General features: G+C 49.6%; 1 protein-coding gene across 3 annotated transcripts in view; it reads left to right on the forward strand.

Annotated features, from left to right (window-relative positions):
• The first annotated feature begins 15,293 nt into the window (after positions 1–15,293).
• Positions 15,294–20,306, forward strand: part of LOC141162301 (glucagon receptor-like) — a 73,206-nt gene continuing 68,193 nt past the window's right edge. The window contains exon 1 of one of the 3 annotated variants that reach the window (XM_073648265.1): positions 15,294–15,388. In XM_073648265.1, coding sequence (XP_073504366.1) covers positions 15,324–15,388 — 65 coding nt within the window. In that variant the 5' untranslated portion in view covers positions 15,294–15,323. Of the gene's footprint in view, positions 15,532–20,306 lie in introns of all 3 variants that reach the window. The other 2 variants (XM_073648266.1, XM_073648267.1) reach the window with 2 other exon arrangements.

Raw genomic sequence — 20,306 nt, forward strand, 5'->3', positions numbered from 1 at the left:
GCTGGTAGGCAGACTGTCGGACCACAGGAATGCAAATAGATAGACAAGTATCAGGCAGGTGTCAAGCAGGAATCTGGCAGGTAACTGGCAGGTAACTGGTAACGGGACCTGAGGGCTGAAGCAGAGTGATAGGCTATGCAACAACATTGCTCGGGCACCTCCATTTTGGAGGAGGTGCCTTATATATGCTGAGGTCCTCCGGCCATTGGCCGGGGACTCCTTAGGACGGCGCGCGCGGCCCCTTTAAAAGAGGGGGAGCGCGCGCGCGCCCTAAGCTCAGTGGCCGGGAAGCAGCGCGCGCTGCCAGCAGAGCGGGAGGAAGACGCCAGGCACGGAGCGGAGAGGTGAGGGGAACAGCGTCCCTGCTTAGCAGGAGGCAGGGACGCCGACGCTACATTGTGCCCCTAAAATGTTTGCATCTAGGACAACTGTCCCTATGACCTTACCCTAACTATACTGCTTCATATGCTGCAACCCTTTTCACGGTTCTATTATAAACTACTGTGGGGTTTGTCGCTCTGCTAGTCGGTAGCTTACACACAGGGCAGTTTATTACAAAGTCCACAAATGTTCAAAGCACACAAATGAATATAGCCCTCCTTTGTCATAAAACGGGTGCAACAAAAATAAACAAAAACAATTCCCATATGGATCACCCGTTTGCAAATTAGGTCCACATTTAGTCAGACTCTGGCAGAGACTGACTGGCATATCAGAGGTCTTTCCACCTCAGCTCACAGATAATGAATAAAGCAGCTGATCTGCCTTAAATAGACGGCCAGTCCCACCCAGCTCTAGTAGTTGTTCCTAAAACCCAGACCCAAAATTCAGGCCCATTAAAAAACCCTCTCAACACTAACTGTGCTGGAGCCTGATTTTACAGGTGTACATCACCAAGGCTAACCACCTCAGTGACACATATCTCCCATCCCGTACCTGTCCAGCTGAAAGCCTACAATATGTAGAGACTTTTGTAAACCTTTTTCATTTCTCTTTAAATCCATCACACTGCGTATTTTGTCGTGTTTTTTTCAGGTTTTTTTAGTTCACTTGTGGGTTTTTTTCTGTTCCAGGCAGTTTGTAGTCTTTTTCTCCCACTGACCTCTATTACTTTTTTTTCTCTCTGTTAAGATATGCCAAAATATTTTGTCTTTGGACGGTCACTTCTAGAGACAACCCTCATCTGTGGGCCACAGGTGTCCAGATGCCCTGATGACAGCTCTATGCTGCTGTAGTATAGCGAGTGACAATCCCAGCTGTCACGAGCTGCTTTTCACATATCTGGTTGCTGAGCAACAGTCTAAACATTAACGAGCATTACCAGTGAAGAATAAGGCAATAAAAAGGAATCCATGATCAATAGAATCTCATTGTCTTATATAACCTGGCCATTTTGTGCAAGTATACCAAGGTCTTAGGTACAAGTGATTTCCATAACTTGTTATTCTCGCATTCTAGATGACAAGGGGAGGACATCATGTTCCCACTTCACAATAAACTCTGGTCAAAAGATTCAAATCATTGTCTATTTAGTGGAACACAAAAGGTAGAATTAATGTTTTATATTTTTTCTTAAAGCCCATGAGTAAGTGATTTTCATCTAAGGCCACATAGTGGGAGGAAAATGGCCGTATGTTATAGGCTCATCTGGTGAGATGGATTCTCCAAGTTGTACGACAGAGTGAGCAGACGGACTGGAGGTGATGGTGCAGCAGAGAAGGCCTTGATGGCAGTAAGCACATGGATCAGCGAGAACAGGGACAGCTGGATATGCAGGAGGGCAGACAGACAAATGAAGCATGAAACACCGGATGAAACAGAGCCAAGTGTGCTTATACACACAGATAGTCCAGGACTTGTATAGTCAGTCCAGGACTTGCAGCAGTTTGAAAAAAAGAGAAATGCCCATCAAGTTCAACCAAGGGATAGGAAAGGATAAAAGGAAGGGGTATATGTATGACCACAATGCATGATCCAGTCCGACCCAGAAGAGCTCATCTTTCCTTCCTGATCCTAATTGTTGAATCACTGGCTTAATATTCAAAAAAGACCATTACATAAATTATTTTTTTTCTCCAAAAAAAGCATCTAAGCCTTTTTTTTTTAAACCATCAATGGTTCCACTGTGACCAGCTCCTGATATAAACTATTCCACAGATTAATAGTTCTCATGGTAAAGGAGGCCTGTCTCCTCTGCAGATTGAACTTTTCTTTATCCAGGTGCAGTGAGTACCCCCATACATCTCGGCCATTGACCATTTGCCTGCTGACAGCATACAACGCTGCCTTTAAGCAGTTGTCTGATGTAAGGCTTGGATTGATTCGTCTTCAGTTCCTGAGTATATTAACACTCTTGGCTCCCTGTTTTCTGCTGTTTCTTGCTCTGCTTGTCAGCCGGCTATCCTGCATATCCCACTGCCCTGGTCCTCATTGATCCTTGTTTCATCCAACACCACTGTGACATCGCCTTGGTCCGTGCTGCACACCTTAACCTATGGTGAAGTGAGCCCCAAACAGTGGTATTGCAGATTAGCCAGATTAATTTCCATAGAGAAGAGCTGCAATACTAAAAAACTTTGAGTCAATGATATAAAGAAAATTAATATGTGTGAGCATAGTCAATCAAATGAGATTAATTACGCTTATAGACTTCTACGTCTTGGCATCAGGACTTTTTCATTCATTTCACCGGTGTCTGTCAGTATTCCGAGGAGTCGTCTTGTATTATGATAATGGATCTGTGATCCGGATCTCTTACCAGATCAAGGACAGGAGAGTCGATGGTATAGGACATACTAGGGAAACACTTAAAGATATTAATGGCTGAAGCCGAGGTATCACAGTAAACTGCCAGGTGTGATTGAGATCTAATACAGTAAAGGAGAAAACCATGTAAAGTTCTCAGAGCTGAACACCACGGTGTTATTTATAATAATGCGGCCGGGGGGGCGCTCGTAACGTGACAGATGTCAGGAGGTGTCAGGATGAAGAGCGTATGTCGTAGACCAGTGAATTATCACAGTATGATTATAGGTCTGGGGGAATGCAGTGTTCCCATTAATGTTATAATCAGTCATTCATGAGAGGATTGATATTTTTGTTCCTATGTCACATTAAGATGTCACCTTGATGTTGCAAACAATATAACCGAAAATTCAGGAACAGTTTCCTCCACTTCCAAAATATATATATAAAACATGTCATTCCACAATACCAGACATTGGCATAGGTTTATCGAAACTGGGACAGTTGCTCACGGCAATCAATTAGAGTGCAGATTTCATTTTTTCATAGGCCCTCTTATTATTTGCAATTGGCAAATGCAACATACACTATGTGAAGAAAAGTATGTTCCCCCTCCACATTCTACCTACAGGAGCTTTTCTGACCTCCAATTCTCCATCCATAGACATTAATATGGAGTCGGCCCCTCTGCAGATATAACGGCTCCCGCTTTTCTGGGAAGGATTTCTACAAGATTTTGGAGGCGTCTGTGGGAAGTTTTGTCCCTTTATGCAGAAGAGCATTAGTGAGGTCAGATACTGATATTGGGGAGAGGCCGGGATCACAATCTGCATTATTGGTGTTGGATAGAGTTGAGGTCTGGGCTCTGTGCTCATGTTCTTCCACCGATCTCCCCCAATCATGTCTGTATGGAGCTTGTGCAGTGGGCACAGTCATGGAGAACAGAAAAGGGTCTTCCCCAAAGTGTCCCTACAAAGCTGGAAGCTACACATAGAACAACGTTGTGTGCAGCACTATTCAAAATGATGGAAACCACAATGGACCCCATTGTAAGTCAAACGAGTCTTGTAGGCTCCATCGCGTGGAAGCCTCCAACAGTGATGTAATCAGAGACTTATAGTGACTGCCATGCATGCTCCATACAAGGCTTCCCATAGATGTGAAATACACCCATCATAGCAAAATCACCCATAATATATCTGTTTCTCTTGCATGCCAAAAAAAATATCCCATCCCAAAAGTGCCCTTAGCCACATGCTTCCTTCTATCACCATATTTTATGAATTTGCACCTTGTTCTGACTCTTTGTACATTACCCATCCCATTCCTTTCATATTGTTGTGCCCATGATATGTAGTATATCACGGAAATAAAGAAGAAAGTAGACAAGTTTCCTCTCCTCCATTACTGTATTGTTATGACATTCTCTTTCTCTGATGCTTTCTTTGATGTTCCTCATGTACAGTACAGACCAAAAGTTTGGACACACCTTCTCATTTAAAGATTTTTCTGTATTTTCATGACTATGAAAATTGTACATTCACACTGAAGGCGTCAAAACTATGAATTAACACGTGTGGAATTATATACTTAACAAAAAAGTGTGAAACAACTGAAAATATGTCTTATATTCTAGGTTCTTCAAAGTAGCCACCTTTTGCTTCGATGACTGCTTTGCACACTCTTGGCATTCTCTTGATGAGCTTCAAGAGGTAGTCACCGGAAATGGTCTTCCAACAATCTTGAAGGAGTTCCCAGAGATGCTTAGCACTTGTTGGCCCTTTTGCCTTCACTCTGTGGTCCAGCTCACCCCAAACCATCTCGATTGGGTTCAGGTATGGTGACTGTGGAGGCCAGGTCATCTGGCGTAGCACCCCATCACTCTCCTTCTTGGTCAAATAGCCCTTACACAGCCTGGAAGTGTGTTTGGGGTCATTGTCCTGTTGAAAAATAAATGATGGTCCAACTAAACGCAAACCGGATGGAATAGCATGCTGCTGCAAGATGCTGTGGTAGCCATGCTAGTTCAGTATGCCTTCAATTTTGAATAAATCCCCAACAGTGTCACCAGCAAAGCACCCCCACACCATCACACCTCCTCCTCCATGCTTCAAGGTGGGAACCAGGCATGTAGAGTCCATCCATTCACGTTTTTTGCGTCACACAAAGACACGGTGATAGGAACCAAAGATCTCAAATTTGGACTCATCAGACCAAAGCACAGATTTCCATTGGTCTAATGTCCATTCCTTGTGTTCTTTAGCCCAAACAAGTCTCTTCTGCTTGCTGCCTGTCCTTAGCAGTGGTTTTCTAGCAGCTATTTTACCATGATGGCCTGCTGCACAAAGTCTCCTCTTAACTGTTGTTGAAGAGATGTGTCTGCTGCTAGAACTCTGTGTGGCATTGACCTGGTCTCTAATCTGAGCTGCTGTTAAACTGCGATTTCTGTGGCTGGTGACTCGGATAAACTTATCCTCAGAAGCAGAGGTGACTCTTGGTCTTCCTTTCCTGGGGCGGTCCTCATATGAGACAGTTTCTTTGTAGCGCTAGACGGTTTTTGCAACTGCACTTGGGGACACTTTCAAAGTTTGCCCAATTTTTCGCACTGACTGACCTTCATTTCTTAAAGTAATGATGGCCACTCGTTTTTCTTTACTTAGCTGCTTTTTTCATGCCATAATACAAATTCTAACAGTTTATTCAGTAGGACTATCAGCTGTGTTTCCACCAGACTTCTGCACAACACAACTGATGGTCCCAACCCCATTTATAAGGCAAGAAATCCCACTGATTAAACCTGACAGGGCACACCTGTGAAGTGAAAACCATTTCCGGTGACTACCTCTTGAAGCTCATCAAGAGAATGCCAAGAGTGTGCAAATCAGTCATCAAAGCAAAAGGTGGCTACTTTGAAGAGCCTAGAATATAAGACATATTTTCAGTTGTTTCACACTTTTTTGTTAAGTATATAATTCCACATGTGTTAATTCATAGTTTTGATGCCTTCAGTGTGAATGTACAATTTTCATAGTCATGAAAATACAGAAAAATCTTTAAATGAGAAGATGTGTCCAAACTTTTGGTCTGTACTGTAGCTTCATAGATCTGGGTTGAAAAACACACATGTCCGTCAAGTTCAGCTCCTGTAAGATCTGGATGTTTGTTTCAGAAAAAGCCAAAGCAAAAAACCCTAAGACGATCGGGCGGAAACCGTCCATCCTTACCCGCCAAAAACAATAGATTGCGGATGCCTGAGGAGTAGCTTGAAGTTCTTGGACCCCAATGCAAAAATATATAAAAGGGATCCCATTGACCATGCGCCATTTAGAGCTTAGTTACATCTGCTACCAACAGCACCTCCTTATAATTATTCCTCAAAAAGTAAGTAAAGCTTCTTTCGGAGGACAGCCTATCTGGAACTTGGTCCTGTATCCAGGTGTGTAAGATAATCTGGTCTATTTAAGTCAATACTTTCATTTGGACAATATTTTTTTCTTTCTGTAACTTTTCCTTAGAGCTGAGTTTTTCGCTCGTGTTCTTCTGGACCTGTGATTTCAGCAGCCTCTACACATTCCAGTGAAAGCGAAATTGTAGCGCCCGGTATTCTATTTTATTTTGTAATAGATTTTCAGTAACAGGGGAACGGTAGAGTTCTAAGAAAATAAACTTTTTAATTGCAAAAATTAGAACATTTAAACACCCCCTAACCCAAAGTGTCACAGAACGGACCCAATCGATTAAGTTTAAGTGAGGTTTGTGTGATGTAGTGTAGTGAGCATGTGTTACACACCTGTCCTGGGTTATCTAGGCTCCGCTTCCTTCCCTTGGGTTCGCTGCCCTCTGCTGTGCTCCACGTTGGGTTTTGCAAGTTGTCTATAGTGGATCTATGACATCATCTCCCTAGAAATATTCAAGGCCCATTTATACACTCACCTGTGTTTTGGGATTGAGACTCCAGTCCTATGTTTGGTGTGGTCCATCATCTGTGCTTTTTGTGTTTGTGCATGCTACTTATCGTCATAATCCCACCCTCTTTTATGATGACCATACCCCATCGTACACAGCACCAGCTAAAAGGGTTATTCCCGTCTCAGTTTTTTTTCATGGAGGTTGAGCTACAAAATCAGCCAAGAGAGGCTGAGTTATTCTGGTTTTGTAACTCCCATAGAAATTAATGCAGTGCTATGCTATTTCCATTTGTTTCTATGGGGGTTATGGAATCAATGTAATTCAACTGCTTTTGCCTGACTCCATTACTCCACCTCTAGTAATCAGAGGTAGATGGCGTTACTCACATCTCAGCCATGAAACGGTAACCAAAATGTGTGATATGTCGTTTCTCCTGTTCAATACTGTCAATTAATGACTTAAGGTCTTGGTCTTGAAACCCCCAATGATCACTCCAATCATCAGGCAGAAGCAGTCAGCTCATCTTACCAGTGCGAGCGGTGTACGAGTGGTGTAGGAGTTTAATAGAAAGTCTAGGGCTTCATACACTGCCCAGCTTACACTAGAGCATAAATTGAGCGCCTCTCACCTTACTTTAAGATGACATGTGGATTACCATAAATATATATATTTAATTTATGTAAATGCTGCTGTTCTCCTGAATCCGGCGTTGTTTTTCTTTTGTTTCTACGCCTCACCATTCCTGAGATATGGCCCCATCTTTCCTGTGTATAAATCTAGTCTTGTTAGACAAGTGGGTGTGGTCATAGAAAAATCTTCTCCATGGGCGTGTTTTTGAGGACCATGCCCAGTTGGCTATAAAGGCTAGAGTTACATACAGGTAAGAGGGGACCATATCTCAGGAACAGAGAGGCACAGGAAGAAAATAAAAACAATGCCGGATTCAGGAGAAAAGTGAGATTTACAACGGGTAAAAAAAAAAATATTTAAGTGATCGTCGGTGGTCAAAGTACCTGATGTATACTACAAAGCAGGGGTCATAGCATATCAAAAATATTATATACTGTAACGCTAATGCTGGCGTCCCTGCATGCATCTTCCCCCTCCTCCCGGCAGGGACGCCGACATACCCACTGACCCGGCTGCTCAGTGGTGTCTCCGTGCCCTGCACAGCTTCTTGGTCCCCTTGGCCTGCGCACGCCGTGCCAGTCTCCCGGCGGTGCGCCTAGTGTGCGCACGCTCTCCGATTCTTAAGGGGACAGGGCGCGCATTTTGGAAATACCCCCAGCCAATAGCTGGAAGGCATCTAGTATTTAAGGTACATTCCCCTGTAGGGAGGTGCCTCTACAATGCCCTTCTTAGTGTTAGTTTGAGTTTTTCCCTGCTGAGTTAGTTGTCAGGTCCCTAAACCTATTCTGTTAGTACCTGAACCTGTTGTAGAGCCCGCTTAGTCTGAATCTATGCTTGTGAACCCTGTTGTCCAACCCAGAACCTGTTCCCGTTGCCGGTGTTACCTGAGCCTGAAGTCGCTCCGGCAGTACGTGAGGTTGAAACTGCTCCGGCAGTATGTGAGCCTGAAACTGCTCTGGTGGTACGTGAGCCTGACGCTGCTCCGGCGGTGCCAGAACCTGAAACCGCTCTCTCAGTATGTGAGCCTGAAGTCGCTTCAGCAGTATGTGAATCTGAAACCAGTCCGGCAGTACGTGAGCCTTAAACCACTCCGGTGGTACATGGAAGCTGCTCCGGCGGTGCCAGAACCTGAAACCGCTCTCTCAGTATGTGAGCCCGAAGTCGCTCCAGCAGTATGTGAACCTGAAACCGGTCCGGCAGTATGTGAGCCTGAAACCGCTCCAGCAGTACGTAAACCTGAAACCGCTCCGGCAGTATGTGAGCCTGAAACTGCTCCAGTGGTATGTGAGCCTGAAACCGCTCCAGCAGTATGTGAACCTAAAACTGCTCCAGCGATATGTGAGCCTGAAACTTCTCTGGCAGTACGTGAGCCTGAAGCCACTCCAGCTGTACCAGAACCTGAAACCGCTCTGGCAGTATTGTAGCACCCTGAGGACTCGGCTGCTACAGGGGTATTGCACCTCACTCCAGAGGTGTGGTATTCCACTCCCGGGTAAGGATGGAGTGTGGGACTGAGCTCAGACAGCTGCATGCACTACACTCATCCCATTTCCGGGGGACAGAACTACGGTACTCCCATCAGTTAGATGTGCAGGTACGACAGCGTCTGTCCCTGGCTGGAGTGGGAGGGGGGGAGGAACATCCCAGTAGTGTAGGGGCAGATAGGGGAGGGACTCTGGGCATAGAGGTAGGAGCCCATTGGGTGCTAGTCACCTGGGCTCACACATAGAGGGAGTATATATGGTGGGCACCATCTTAGGACAGGGTCAGTCAGTCTGAGGAGGAGCAGAGCAGAGGAGCTCAGCCAGGAGGGCTGACAGGGAGCTGTGGCTCCGGCTGGGCCCAGCTCCAGGGCCAGGCCTGTAGTGGAGAGAAGGAGGAAGAAAGGCCCAGAGACACAAGACAAGAGGGAACCCTGAGATCCCAGAAGTAAACCAAAAGGGTGAAGGGTTGGCAGAAACGGGTACCGGAACCCTAACTGGCAGAGGCTAATGATCCTTAGCCAGGAACCGGAGGTCGTGGTTAAGTTTTGCCACGACCCTCACCACATCCACCAGGAAGGCACACCACGAATAGGGTCAGGAAAGCCAGAGAAGGTTTTACCACCAAGAGGCCCGAGGGAGCCGGACAAAGGTGGATCCCTGGTGGGAACGGCCAGCAGAGAGAGAGAGAGAAGGGAGCTCAGGACCACGCTCTGGACTGCCTGGGAGTTGGCCGAGTCCCACACCTGGTGGACGCAGCACGGCTCGGGTGGTCACTCAAGGCCGGAGTGACCGGAGCAACACCTGTGAGTAAAAACCCTGAAACTGCATCACCTGTCTCTGAGCTTCCTTGCTGCACCATCACAACCACCAACTTCCACATCTGCTGCCCTGAGGCCATACTCCTCCCGTTGGGGGTTATACCATCCTTGCTGCACAATCCTACCACCGGCCTCAGCGGTCTGCTCTGCAGCGGCGGCCTCCTAGCCGCAATCAACGGGTGGCGTAGTCGACACTTAAACAACATCTACAAAGACTGCCGCACACTTAGTTTGACCACCCTGGGCACGGACCGGGTCACCGCCACAAGGACTACTACCCCTATCTAGATCCGGCTCCGGGTATCCCTTGAACATGGCCCAGGGGGCGCGTCAACTTTGGCGTAGTCGGCAGGATTACGTGCCCGCAATCACCGGGTACTGCGTGCCTGAAGAAAAGTTCATATTTACCGTAAGAAGAAGTCTCCCGCCGGTTCCGGAGGGTCCCCGCCATCGGACGCCATCTCGGGTCGTTTCCCGCCGTTTGCCCGCCATCTGCAGCCTTTTCCCGCTATCCACGGAGTTTCCCGCCATAAAGAGACAATTCCCGCCATCTGAGACGATTTCCCGCCCTGGCAGAGCGGACGCCATTATGGGCGTGCCAGAGGGTGGCAAGAGGCCACCTCCCATCGTGGGCCAGGTCCAGGAATGGCGCCAAAAGCGGAAACCGCCCCCACCAGCAGAGACTGCAATGGTAGAAATGTCCATCAGCGTGAGAGGGCTGCCCCTGGAACTGACAATCACCAAGTTGCCCCAGGACCGCCCTCAGGATGGGCGGATCAAGAACAAAAGAGAGAGGATGGGTGCAGCCTGGAGGAGTCTGGAGAGAACGCACCCGGAGATGGAGGGAGAGTCAGGCAGCACCGACCCGATGGTCAGGAGCCTGCTGCAGGCCGCCACCCCAGAAGGCCTGGTGGAGATCCTGGCACAGCTCCCCAAAGATCGGGAGCATGCACAGACCGCGCTGGAGGGCTTGGCTCGGAAGATGGCCCGAGTGCAGCAAGAAGTACTGGCCGAGTGGAGCAGAGAAATGGCCCTGCAGGCTGGAACCCGCCAGCATAGGACGCCACCCGCAACGAAGAGCACGCCTGCCTCTGAGGATGGTGCAGGAGGGACGAAGGCCGGAGACGACGCCGTGGAAGGAGCTGAAGAGATGGAAGCAGGTAAAGGGGACGTCACCACCCCAAGCCTAGAAGCAGTAAGCCTGCCCCAGCTCCCCGTCGCAGAGCCCGAAGTCCCACTGATCGTTCCCGTTGCTGCACCGTCACCGCTCCAAACTAGGCCTCAAGCGGCAGGAGCCGCGGCCACGCCCCCTGTGACGTCACACGCCTTGACCCTGAGCGCGACCAAGCAGGAAACACCACCGGCCTGGTCGCAAGGCCGAGTACCCCCGGGCGCCGCCGTCTCCACAGTGCCCTTCACCTTTAGGGTGCCACCGGCCTGGTCGCAAGGCCTGGTGCATCCGGGCGCCGCTACCACCACCGCGCCCTCAACCTTCACTGTGCTACCCTTGGGTGAAGACCTGTTCACGCAACATACTTGCCCGGATGGGCAGCCCTTTGAGTGGCCACCGGAGTACCTCAATCCCCGACTCCGGAAGGAAAGACCCCTATGTGAGCCCCTGATCCCGGCTCCGGCGCCCGCCAAGATCACCCCTCTCCCGTTGGAGGAGGCGCAGTTCGAATGGGACCCCACCGGCGAAAACCTCATGGGGTTCACCCAAGAGACCCGGGCGGCCGCAGCCCAGCGTGCGGAGTGCTGCCGTCAGCAGCTGGAGGTCTTTCAGAGGGAACGGCGAGAGAGGCGGATCCGCGAGGAGCGGCTGCAGGTCCAGAGCGCGGAGCAGAAAAGCCGGACCCGGCGAGACCGCCGAGCGGCCCACGGTCCCCGCGCCACCGGGACTGTCATCAAGTTCCAACTGGAGCACGGTTGGGGCTTTATAAGGGATCACAGAACCCCCGGCGACGTCTTTGTCACCCGCAGGGATGTCGAGTCTCATCTGCCGGAGGGACACCGTGGTCGTGACCTTTACCTGGGTGACGAGGTCACCTTCATCCGGCATCAGTGTGCCAAAGGACCGTACGCCCTTCATGTGCACCGGTTGACGGAGGAAGAGCTGCGGTACGAAGAAGAACAAGAGGACCCGGACGGGTCTGAAAATTACCATCAGGAAGGAGCAGGAGGGCATCGTTACCACTGAACGGTAAAGAGAACTGTATAAAGTTACCCGTCGGGGTATGAGAACTGTTACAAGAACTGTTATGTGCATTGCTGCTAAGTGAAGTGTGGTCCCCGTTGGGACTAGTGTGAACTGTTACCTGTGTGCCCCTTTTCCCCACAGGCTGAGGACTGTGAGCAGCCATCCCTTTTCCCCACAGGCTGAGGACTGTGAGCAGCCATCCCTTATCCCCACTGACCGAGGACTGAGAGCGGTCGTTCTTTCCCTCTACCTGGCCGAGGACTGAGAGCGGCCATAACCTGTACATAGTTGCGCTTCCCAAGGCGCCCCCTACCGGTTTTATAGGAAAACTGCTGTTTTCTTCTAGTGACTGTGGCCCTTTACCTGGTCACAATTTGCACAGTGGCCAGAAGCTTAAGAACATTTTATATGAAAAGTTTTATATCAAAAGTTATATTGCTAAAATAATATATGAGAAGTTACCTGTCATATTATATGTGTTTATAATGTTTTATATGTTAGTGTATGTTTTAAAAAGTTTGTATGTTTTGGTATGTTTTATTCTTTTACAGCCCGAGGACGTGCTGTGGTTTACCAGGGGGAAATGTAGCACCCTGAGGACTCGGCTACTACAGGGGTATTGCACCTCACTCCAGAGGTGTGGTATTCCACTCCCGGGTAAGGATGGAGTGTGGGACTGAGCTCAGACAGCTGCATGCACTACACTCATCCCATTTCCGGGGGACAGAACTACGGTACTCCCACCAGTTAGATGTGCAGGTACGACAGCGTCTGTCCCTGGCTGGAGTGGGAGGGGGGGAGGAACATCCCAGTAGTGTAGGGGCAGATAGGGGAGGGACTCTGGGCATAGAGGTAGGAGCCCATTGGGTGCTAGTCACCTGGGCTCACACATAGAGGGAGTATATATGGTGGGCACCATCTTAGGACAGGGTCAGTCAGTCTGAGGAGGAGCAGAGCAGAGGAGCTCAGCCAGGAGGGCTGACATGGAGCTTTGGCTCCGGCTGGGCCCAGCTCCAGGGCCAGGCCTGTAGTGGAGAGAAGGAGGAAGAAAGGCCCAGAGACACAAGACAAGAGGGAACCCTGAGATCCCAGAAGTAAACCAAAAGGGTGAAGGGTTGGCAGAAACGGGTACCGGAACCCTAACTGGCAGAGGCTAATGATCCTTAGCCAGGAACCGGAGGTCGTGGTTAAGTTTTGCCACGACCCTCACCACATCCACCAGGAAGGCACACCACGAATAGGGTCAGGAAAGCCAGAGAAGGTTTTACCACCAAGAGGCCCGAGGGAGCCGGACAAAGGTGGATCCCTGGTGGGAACGGCCAGCAGAGAGAGAGAGAGAAGGGAGCTCAGGACCACGCTCTGGACTGCCTGGGAGTTGGCCGAGTCCCACACCTGGTGGACGCAGCACGGCTCGGGTGGTCACTCAAGGCCGGAGTGACCGGAGCAACACCTGTGAGTAAAAACCCTGAAACTGCATCACCTGTCTCTGAGCTTCCTTGCTGCACCATCACAACCACCAACTTCCACATCTGCTGCCCTGAGGCCATACTCCTCCCGTTGGGGGTTATACCATCCTTGCTGCACAATCCTACCACCGGCCTCAGCGGTCTGCTCTGCAGCAGCGGCCTCCTAGCCGCAATCAACGGGTGGCGTAGTCGACACTTAAACAACATCTACAAAGACTGCCGCACACTTAGTTTGACCACCCTGGGCACGGACCGGGTCACCGCCACAAGGACTACTACCCCTATCTAGATCCGGCTCCGGGTATCCCTTGAACATGGCCCAGGGGGCGCGTCAGTATGTGAGCCTGAAGTCGCTCCGGCAGTACGTGAGCCTGAAACCACTCTGGCGGTACATGAGCCTGAAACTGCTCCGGCGGTACGTGAGCCTGAAACCTCTCCGGCGGTACATGAACCTGAAACCACTCTGGTGGTACGTGAACCTGAAACTGATCCGGCGGTACGTGAGCCTGAAACCGCTTCAGCGGCACATGAGCCTGAAATCTCTCCAGTGGTACGTGAGCCTGAAACTGCTCCGGTGGTACATGAGCCTGAAACTGCTCTGGCAGTATGTGAGCCTGAAACCACTTCAGCACTAAGTGAGGCTGAAACCGTTCCTGTGGTAAGTGAGCCTGAAACCACTCCGGCAGTAAATGAGCCTGAAACCGCTCTGGCGGTGCGTGAGCCTGAAACATCTCCAGCAATGTGTAAACCTGAAGCCGCTTCGGCAATATGTGAACCTAAAACTGCTCCAGCGGTATGTGAGCCTGAAACTGCTCTGGCAGTACGTGAGCCTGAAGCCACTCCAGCGGTACCAGAACCTGAAACCGCTCTGGCAGTATGTGAGCCTGAAGTCGCTCCGGCAGTACGTGAGCCTGAAACCACTCTGGCGGTACGTGAGCCTGAAACCGCTTCGGCGTTACGTGAGCCTGAAACTGCTCCGGTGGTACGTGAGCCTGAAACCGCTCCGGCGGTACGTGAACCTGAAACCGCTCCAGCGGTACGTGAGCCTGAAGCCGCTTTAGCGCTACCCGAATGTGAAACCGTTCCAGTGGTCCTTGAACCAGTACCAGTGTCTGTCCTAGTGTTCCAGAGTCCGTACTGTCGGAACTTGTTCCAGAGTCCGTACTGTCGGAACTTGTTCCAGAGTCCGTACTGTCGGAACTTATTCCAGAGTCCGTACTGTCGGAACTTGTTCCAGAGTCCGTACTGTCGGAACTTGTTCCAGTATCCAAATCCTATCCTGCCTGTGAATCCGAGTCAGTGTCCATTCAGCCCGGTGACCCAGAACCCCCTGTAGTCTGAACAATTACCGAATCCTGTCCTGCCAGTGACTCAGAGCCCGTGTCCATGTTTGAGATCCTGACCCCTAGGGTCAGCAGCTGCAGTACCGGGGACTGCATAGGAGTGCTACCTGGTGGCTACCTGCAGCCCAAGCCTGACTCCACCATCAGGAGCTCCAGCGAACATCAGGAAGCCCGGTCCATGGCACAGTAGGCCACGATCCACGTGTGCGACATATACAGTTATACCCCTGACTGTGTACTTAAGACTGGCTTTAATTGGGAAGGGGTGTGCCATGTTTTAACAAGACCTGTCAGAGCCTTGGGTCCATAATACGGTACCCATTAGGTTAATAATATGGCAATTTATCTTTCCATTTTTTGCCATACAATATTTTATACATAAGCCTCTCTCTATATTTTCAGTATATAATTGATGTGGCGGATTACACTTGAGAGATTACATTTGTCTTTAGTCTTTGTGGTTTCGACATCTGGAATTACGGCTCCTGCTTTTTAATTCAGCTACTGAAAAGAGAACATACTAAGGTTAAAGAACGATTGAGTTTCTATCTTTTCCCTGTAGACAGGAACTACAACTCCCAGGAGTTGTTGTAATCTAGATGCAAGAGTTTATGCTTGAGGAATCATAAGAAAAGCAAAAATCCAAGGATTAATCGTTGGTGATTTTTATGTACAGGCACAAGGAGGACGAGGCTGGGGAGGAGTGGGCAGAGGAGGGGTCTCGTGGAAAGATGTATAGTATAGATGGGAATCCTCGCCAGAGACATCGCAGGGAAGGGGTTTGGAGAGCAGGATGGTAAGTGTGTCTGTATAGAGGAAGCCATAGACTTGGGAAATAAAGACTTCTGCATGTGGAACTAGTGGCACATCAATGGGCACCTACCAGGGGACGACACGGGCACAGGGTTAGCTGCATTTGCACATTGCTCTCTATGCCAGGTAAGTGAACAACTAATAGGATGGCATTATACTAATATATACAGCTGTTTTACTCCTCTCAAGGGAGCAATTATCTATCCTGAAAGTGTAGAATCTGCAAAATTAACCCCCTATAGCTCTCATGTGTTTAGGAAATTGAGATATAGGGAGCTGTTTGCATGGTCCTAGCAATGGTTCTTACACTATTTTAGTGCATAAAGAAAAGAATTATTGATCATCGGTTCTCCAGCTGTTGCCATCAAACAGCTCCTTATATCTCAGCTTCCTCAGTCGCAATGGGATCTCAGGTTAATTGCAGCCTAAAATTGTAATTTGTGGTGTTTTACATAGGACTGCAAGTGAAAACTACTGCAATTATCATACCTGAGAGAAAGCTGTCAGTGCCAGATCACTTCACTTTTGTGATCGGTGGGGTTTCCTGTGACCAGATCCTCGTCAATTGCACTTTTATGATGTGACCGATGTAGTAAGCGTATGGCTGGAAAGCAGAAACCTCATTGAAATAACCCACTCAGCTCTGCTACACCATTATACTGTACCCTATGACATACTGGTGTTATATATTATGAATCAGCTTCGCACATGTTCACACTTTAAAAAATTTCTTATTGTGTTTGGTGGAGATTAAAAGAAGGCAGAAAATGTTGCAACCTGCTAGATGCGTAATACACTACTTTATAGTTTTATCGGTTTCCAGGAAACCTAGGTGACAACCAATATGGCTGCCTTTGGATCTGTCATGACAATTTTATTACGGAGACTAGTGGCATGGCTGTATAGGTCCTAGTACGACGATAAAAATGATACCTTTCTTGTAATAATCTGATGCACCAGTGCTGAGAAATTAAGCATTGAAGCCATATGTAAATTAGCCTAGAAGTGAACTGGGGGTGTGTCAGAGAACAAGATCATGCCCCCAGTGCACTTCCAGGCTAATTTGAATGTGACTTCAAAGCTTGATTTCTCAGCGCTGGCATATCGGATTACTACAAGACTGGTATAATTTTAATCGTAACATCAGGATCTATAGAATCGTATCACTAATTTCAGCAGTAAAATTCTCCTTTAACGCTCCTACATGGGATGTCACTCAGTTTTCCTTGAGCCCTGAATGGTAAGCTTGGCTAGTAAATCAGCCGCATCAGATAACTAAGTGGATTTGCTGTTCAGGACTGAAGGAAAACTAGATTTCAGCACATGTAACGGTAGCTCCCAGTATGTCTTTGGAGTGTGGGAGGAAACCGGAGAACCTGAAGGAAACCCAGGCAAACACAAGGAGAACATACAAACTCCTGGCAGATGTTTGTCCTTGGTGAGATTTGAACCCAGGACCCCAGCGCTGCAAGGATACAAAGCTAACAAACAGCTGTATGGAGGATTTCAATAACTTTACAGATGGAGGGAACTCACAATCTTTCACCATGTATTAAAGATTTAGAACTGTCTCATTCACAAAGTGACGACATCGTGGTTGCCAACATGCGATCGTCTCGGCGGGATTGTTCCTGGCTGAGAAAGAGTTAATCAGATGACAGTATGAATTATTTATTGCATGTTCAGATGTGTTACGCAGGAGCAGTGTGATGTTGCATAATGACAGTCGTCTGCTGCAAAATGCTTGGGAGGCAGAAATTTAATGGCGTTGCTAGTTACATTCATGCATGAGCTTTACTTCGAGGGTATGTAGACTTTTGCAACTGATTTTCTAGTGCTTCAAGGCATTGTTAGTAAAACCATGAAGCAACTTGGCAGCTTGTCCTAATTAAGAATCACCTATTATTTTGTGTATGCAGCTCCCATGCAGACCAATGTATCTCCATGATTACACATATCTCCTATATATGAAAGATAACAAAGAGGGACACATACTGTGTAGTGCACCGCGGTAATTTTTATTTTACACCAAGCCAGTACCAAAACATTGCCCAGTCCTTTATATGCGCCCCCACACAGAAATATTCTCTTAATCAGGACCATTAGTGTTCCCATACATCATGTAAACACTTTTATGGGTCCCACAGTACCCACCACACAAAATATGATGCCCCACCACACACAGTATGATGCCCCACCACACACAGTATGATGTTGTCACAGGTGTGTCAGATGTGACAGACAGTCGCCCTGCAGTTGGTTGCAGAAGATCTCTTCATTTGGCATTACAGACACCTTCTTAGATCTGTCCCACCCTAAGACCCAGCGGCTACCTCCCTTCTGCTAATTGACACCCAGGCCTGGGTGTTTAAATACTTTCTGTTTGCTACAGGGAGGTGCCGGTGATATTCACATGTTCCTTTGTGAAGGCTTGGAGCTATTGCAGTCTGCTTACTTCCTCTCTGGTGCTAAGAGGACGTGTGGTGTAATCTCTCTGAAGTCGGCTCAAGCTAAGTTACTTTCCCCCGTATTTGTCTCCCTTGTTGTCTTTAGTTGTTAGTGGGGACTAACTAGTGCTCATTCCTCCTTTCCCTATCCAGGACCTAGGTCTAGGAAAATACAGGGTTCAGTTTCCTGTGTGGCAATTGGTGAGGGACCAATATAGGGGAGACAGGGTGATATCAGATCAGCCTAGGAAATCTCCACTCCCCCTTTCCCTAGTGTCTGGGCTCCCTTCCCCTCATCCCTTCGTGTTGCACTTAGTCTTTCCCACACCTTGCATGACACATGTCCCACCACACACAGCATGATACCCCACAGCCACCCTCACAGAATGTAAGGCCCCCACATAGCCCTTCATAAAGTATGATGCCTCCACAGCTGCCCTATGGATAGCGGGGGCGTGTTGGACTGTCAGTGTTGTGAGTGACAGCTCAGCCACCCTATGAATAGCGGGGGGCGTGTTGGGCTGTCAGTGCTGTGAGTGACAGCTCAGTCGCCCTATGGATAGCAGGGGCGTATTGGGCTGTCAGTGCTGCGAGTGACAGCTCAGCTGACCTATGGATAGCACTGGCGTGTTGGGCTGTCAGTGCTGAGAGTGACAGCTCAGCTGCCCTATGGATAGTGGGGGCATATCGGGCTGTCAGTGCTGTGAGTGACAGCTCAGCCGCCCTATGGTTAGCAGGGCATGTCGGACTGTAAGTGCTGTGAGTGACAGCTCAACCATCCTATAGATAGATGGGGCATTTCGGGCTGTCAGTGTTGTGAGTGACAGCTCAGCCGCCCTATGAATAGCAGGGTGCATGTCGGGCTCTCAGTGCTGTGAGTGACAGCTCAGCCACCCTATAAATAGCAGGAGCATGTGTGACACCCCAGGGGTCTGGTTGCCACAGTGATAGAGATATTACGTCTGAGAGCAGGTGGGAGGTCTCTTGGTCAGGAATCCTATGCATGCCACACCTCCTGCCCAGTCCTGGGAGGGGAAGAACTTCCCCTATATAAAACTGGGGCTGAGGCAGGGTTAGGGAGTTAAGAAGGAGAGTTAAGAAGAGGAGCAGCTATAGGAAAGAAAGATCAGGAGCTCAGTGGGAGCAGTGCTACAAGGAATCAGGGGCTGGCAGCTGAAGAGCTCGCCCTGATTGAAGAGTTACCACCGGACCCGGAGTCCGAGGCTGTTGGGGCTAATCCTTACCCAGCAGCAGAAACCGACCGGCAGGGGATTTCAGGTCCTCTGGCCAAGAAACCCGAAGGCACGGTCACACGCGTGGGACCAGCACCGCCGTCGTGGAGCGGAAGCCACTAGAAGGCCCCGAGTCACCGGCCATACGGGTGAGCACCACACGGTACACTCAGGGACGTGGGCTACTTTTACCCGCCTCTAGCAAGGTAGCCAGAAGAGTACAATTAGTTGGGGAGGCCTACAACTCCGCCTGGCCAGGGGAAATCCCATCTGCTCAAAGACTGACCAGGCCCCGATCGCTAGCCAGTACTCCGGGAGGGTCTATCTTTATCACCAGTAAAGACCCTGAACTACACCGCATCGTCTCTGAGTGGTTCCTGCTACCCCCATCATCCACGTCGGCTGCCCTGAGGCCATCTTATACCATCTACGCTGCACAATCGTACCACCGGCCTCAGCGGTCTGCCCTGCAGCGGCAGCTCCATAGCTGCATTCAACGGGTGGCGTAGTCGTCCAACATCTACTGCTACTACTCAGCCACACAGTTTGACTCCCTGGGCACGGACCGGGTCACCGCCACGAGACTACTACCCCCAACAGGCCCGGCTCCGGGTAGTCCCCGCGTGCGCAACGCTACACCAAGTAGGCCCAGGGGCGCGTCAACTTTTGGCGTAGTCGGCAGGATTTCGTGCCCGCAACCACCGGGTACTGCGTGCCTGAAAAAGACTGTTCAAACTTACCAGTGGTGAAGATTCCCGCCATCCGGCGCCATCTTCTACCTTCTTCCCGCCATCCGGCGCCATCTTCTACCTTCTTCCCGCCATCCGCGAAGTTTTCCCGCCATCCGGCGCCATCTTCTGCCTTCTTCCCGCCATCCGTGGAGTTTTCCCGCCGTTGGACGCCATCTTGAAGACGCCGCGCGGGAAGAAGAGGGGCGTGGACTCCGAAAGCACGCGAGAACTGAAGCCCCGCCTCACGTCCGGACGTTGCGTAAGGTCCTGGAAGGAGCCCAGCAGACGCCGACGTCACAGGAGCGCGACGGAAGGTCCTCAACCCTGACGATCCACTGCGGAGCCGCGGCCTACGGAAGAGGATCATCGCAAGGTAGGCCACGGTCCACTAGGGGGGGAGAAAGATGTCGGATACGGAGGAGAGCTTCACTGCCTCAACCCCCGCCAGCGCCACCGCTGCTGCGGTCATGCCTTTCACCATGCCCTGTATC

The sequence above is a fragment of the Phyllobates terribilis genome, unplaced genomic scaffold (genome assembly GCF_046119375.1).
Source record: "Phyllobates terribilis strain yellow unplaced genomic scaffold, ASM4611937v1 Scaffold_9__5_contigs__length_417890890, whole genome shotgun sequence".
NCBI classification, from domain to species: Eukaryota; Metazoa; Chordata; class Amphibia; order Anura; family Dendrobatidae; genus Phyllobates; species Phyllobates terribilis.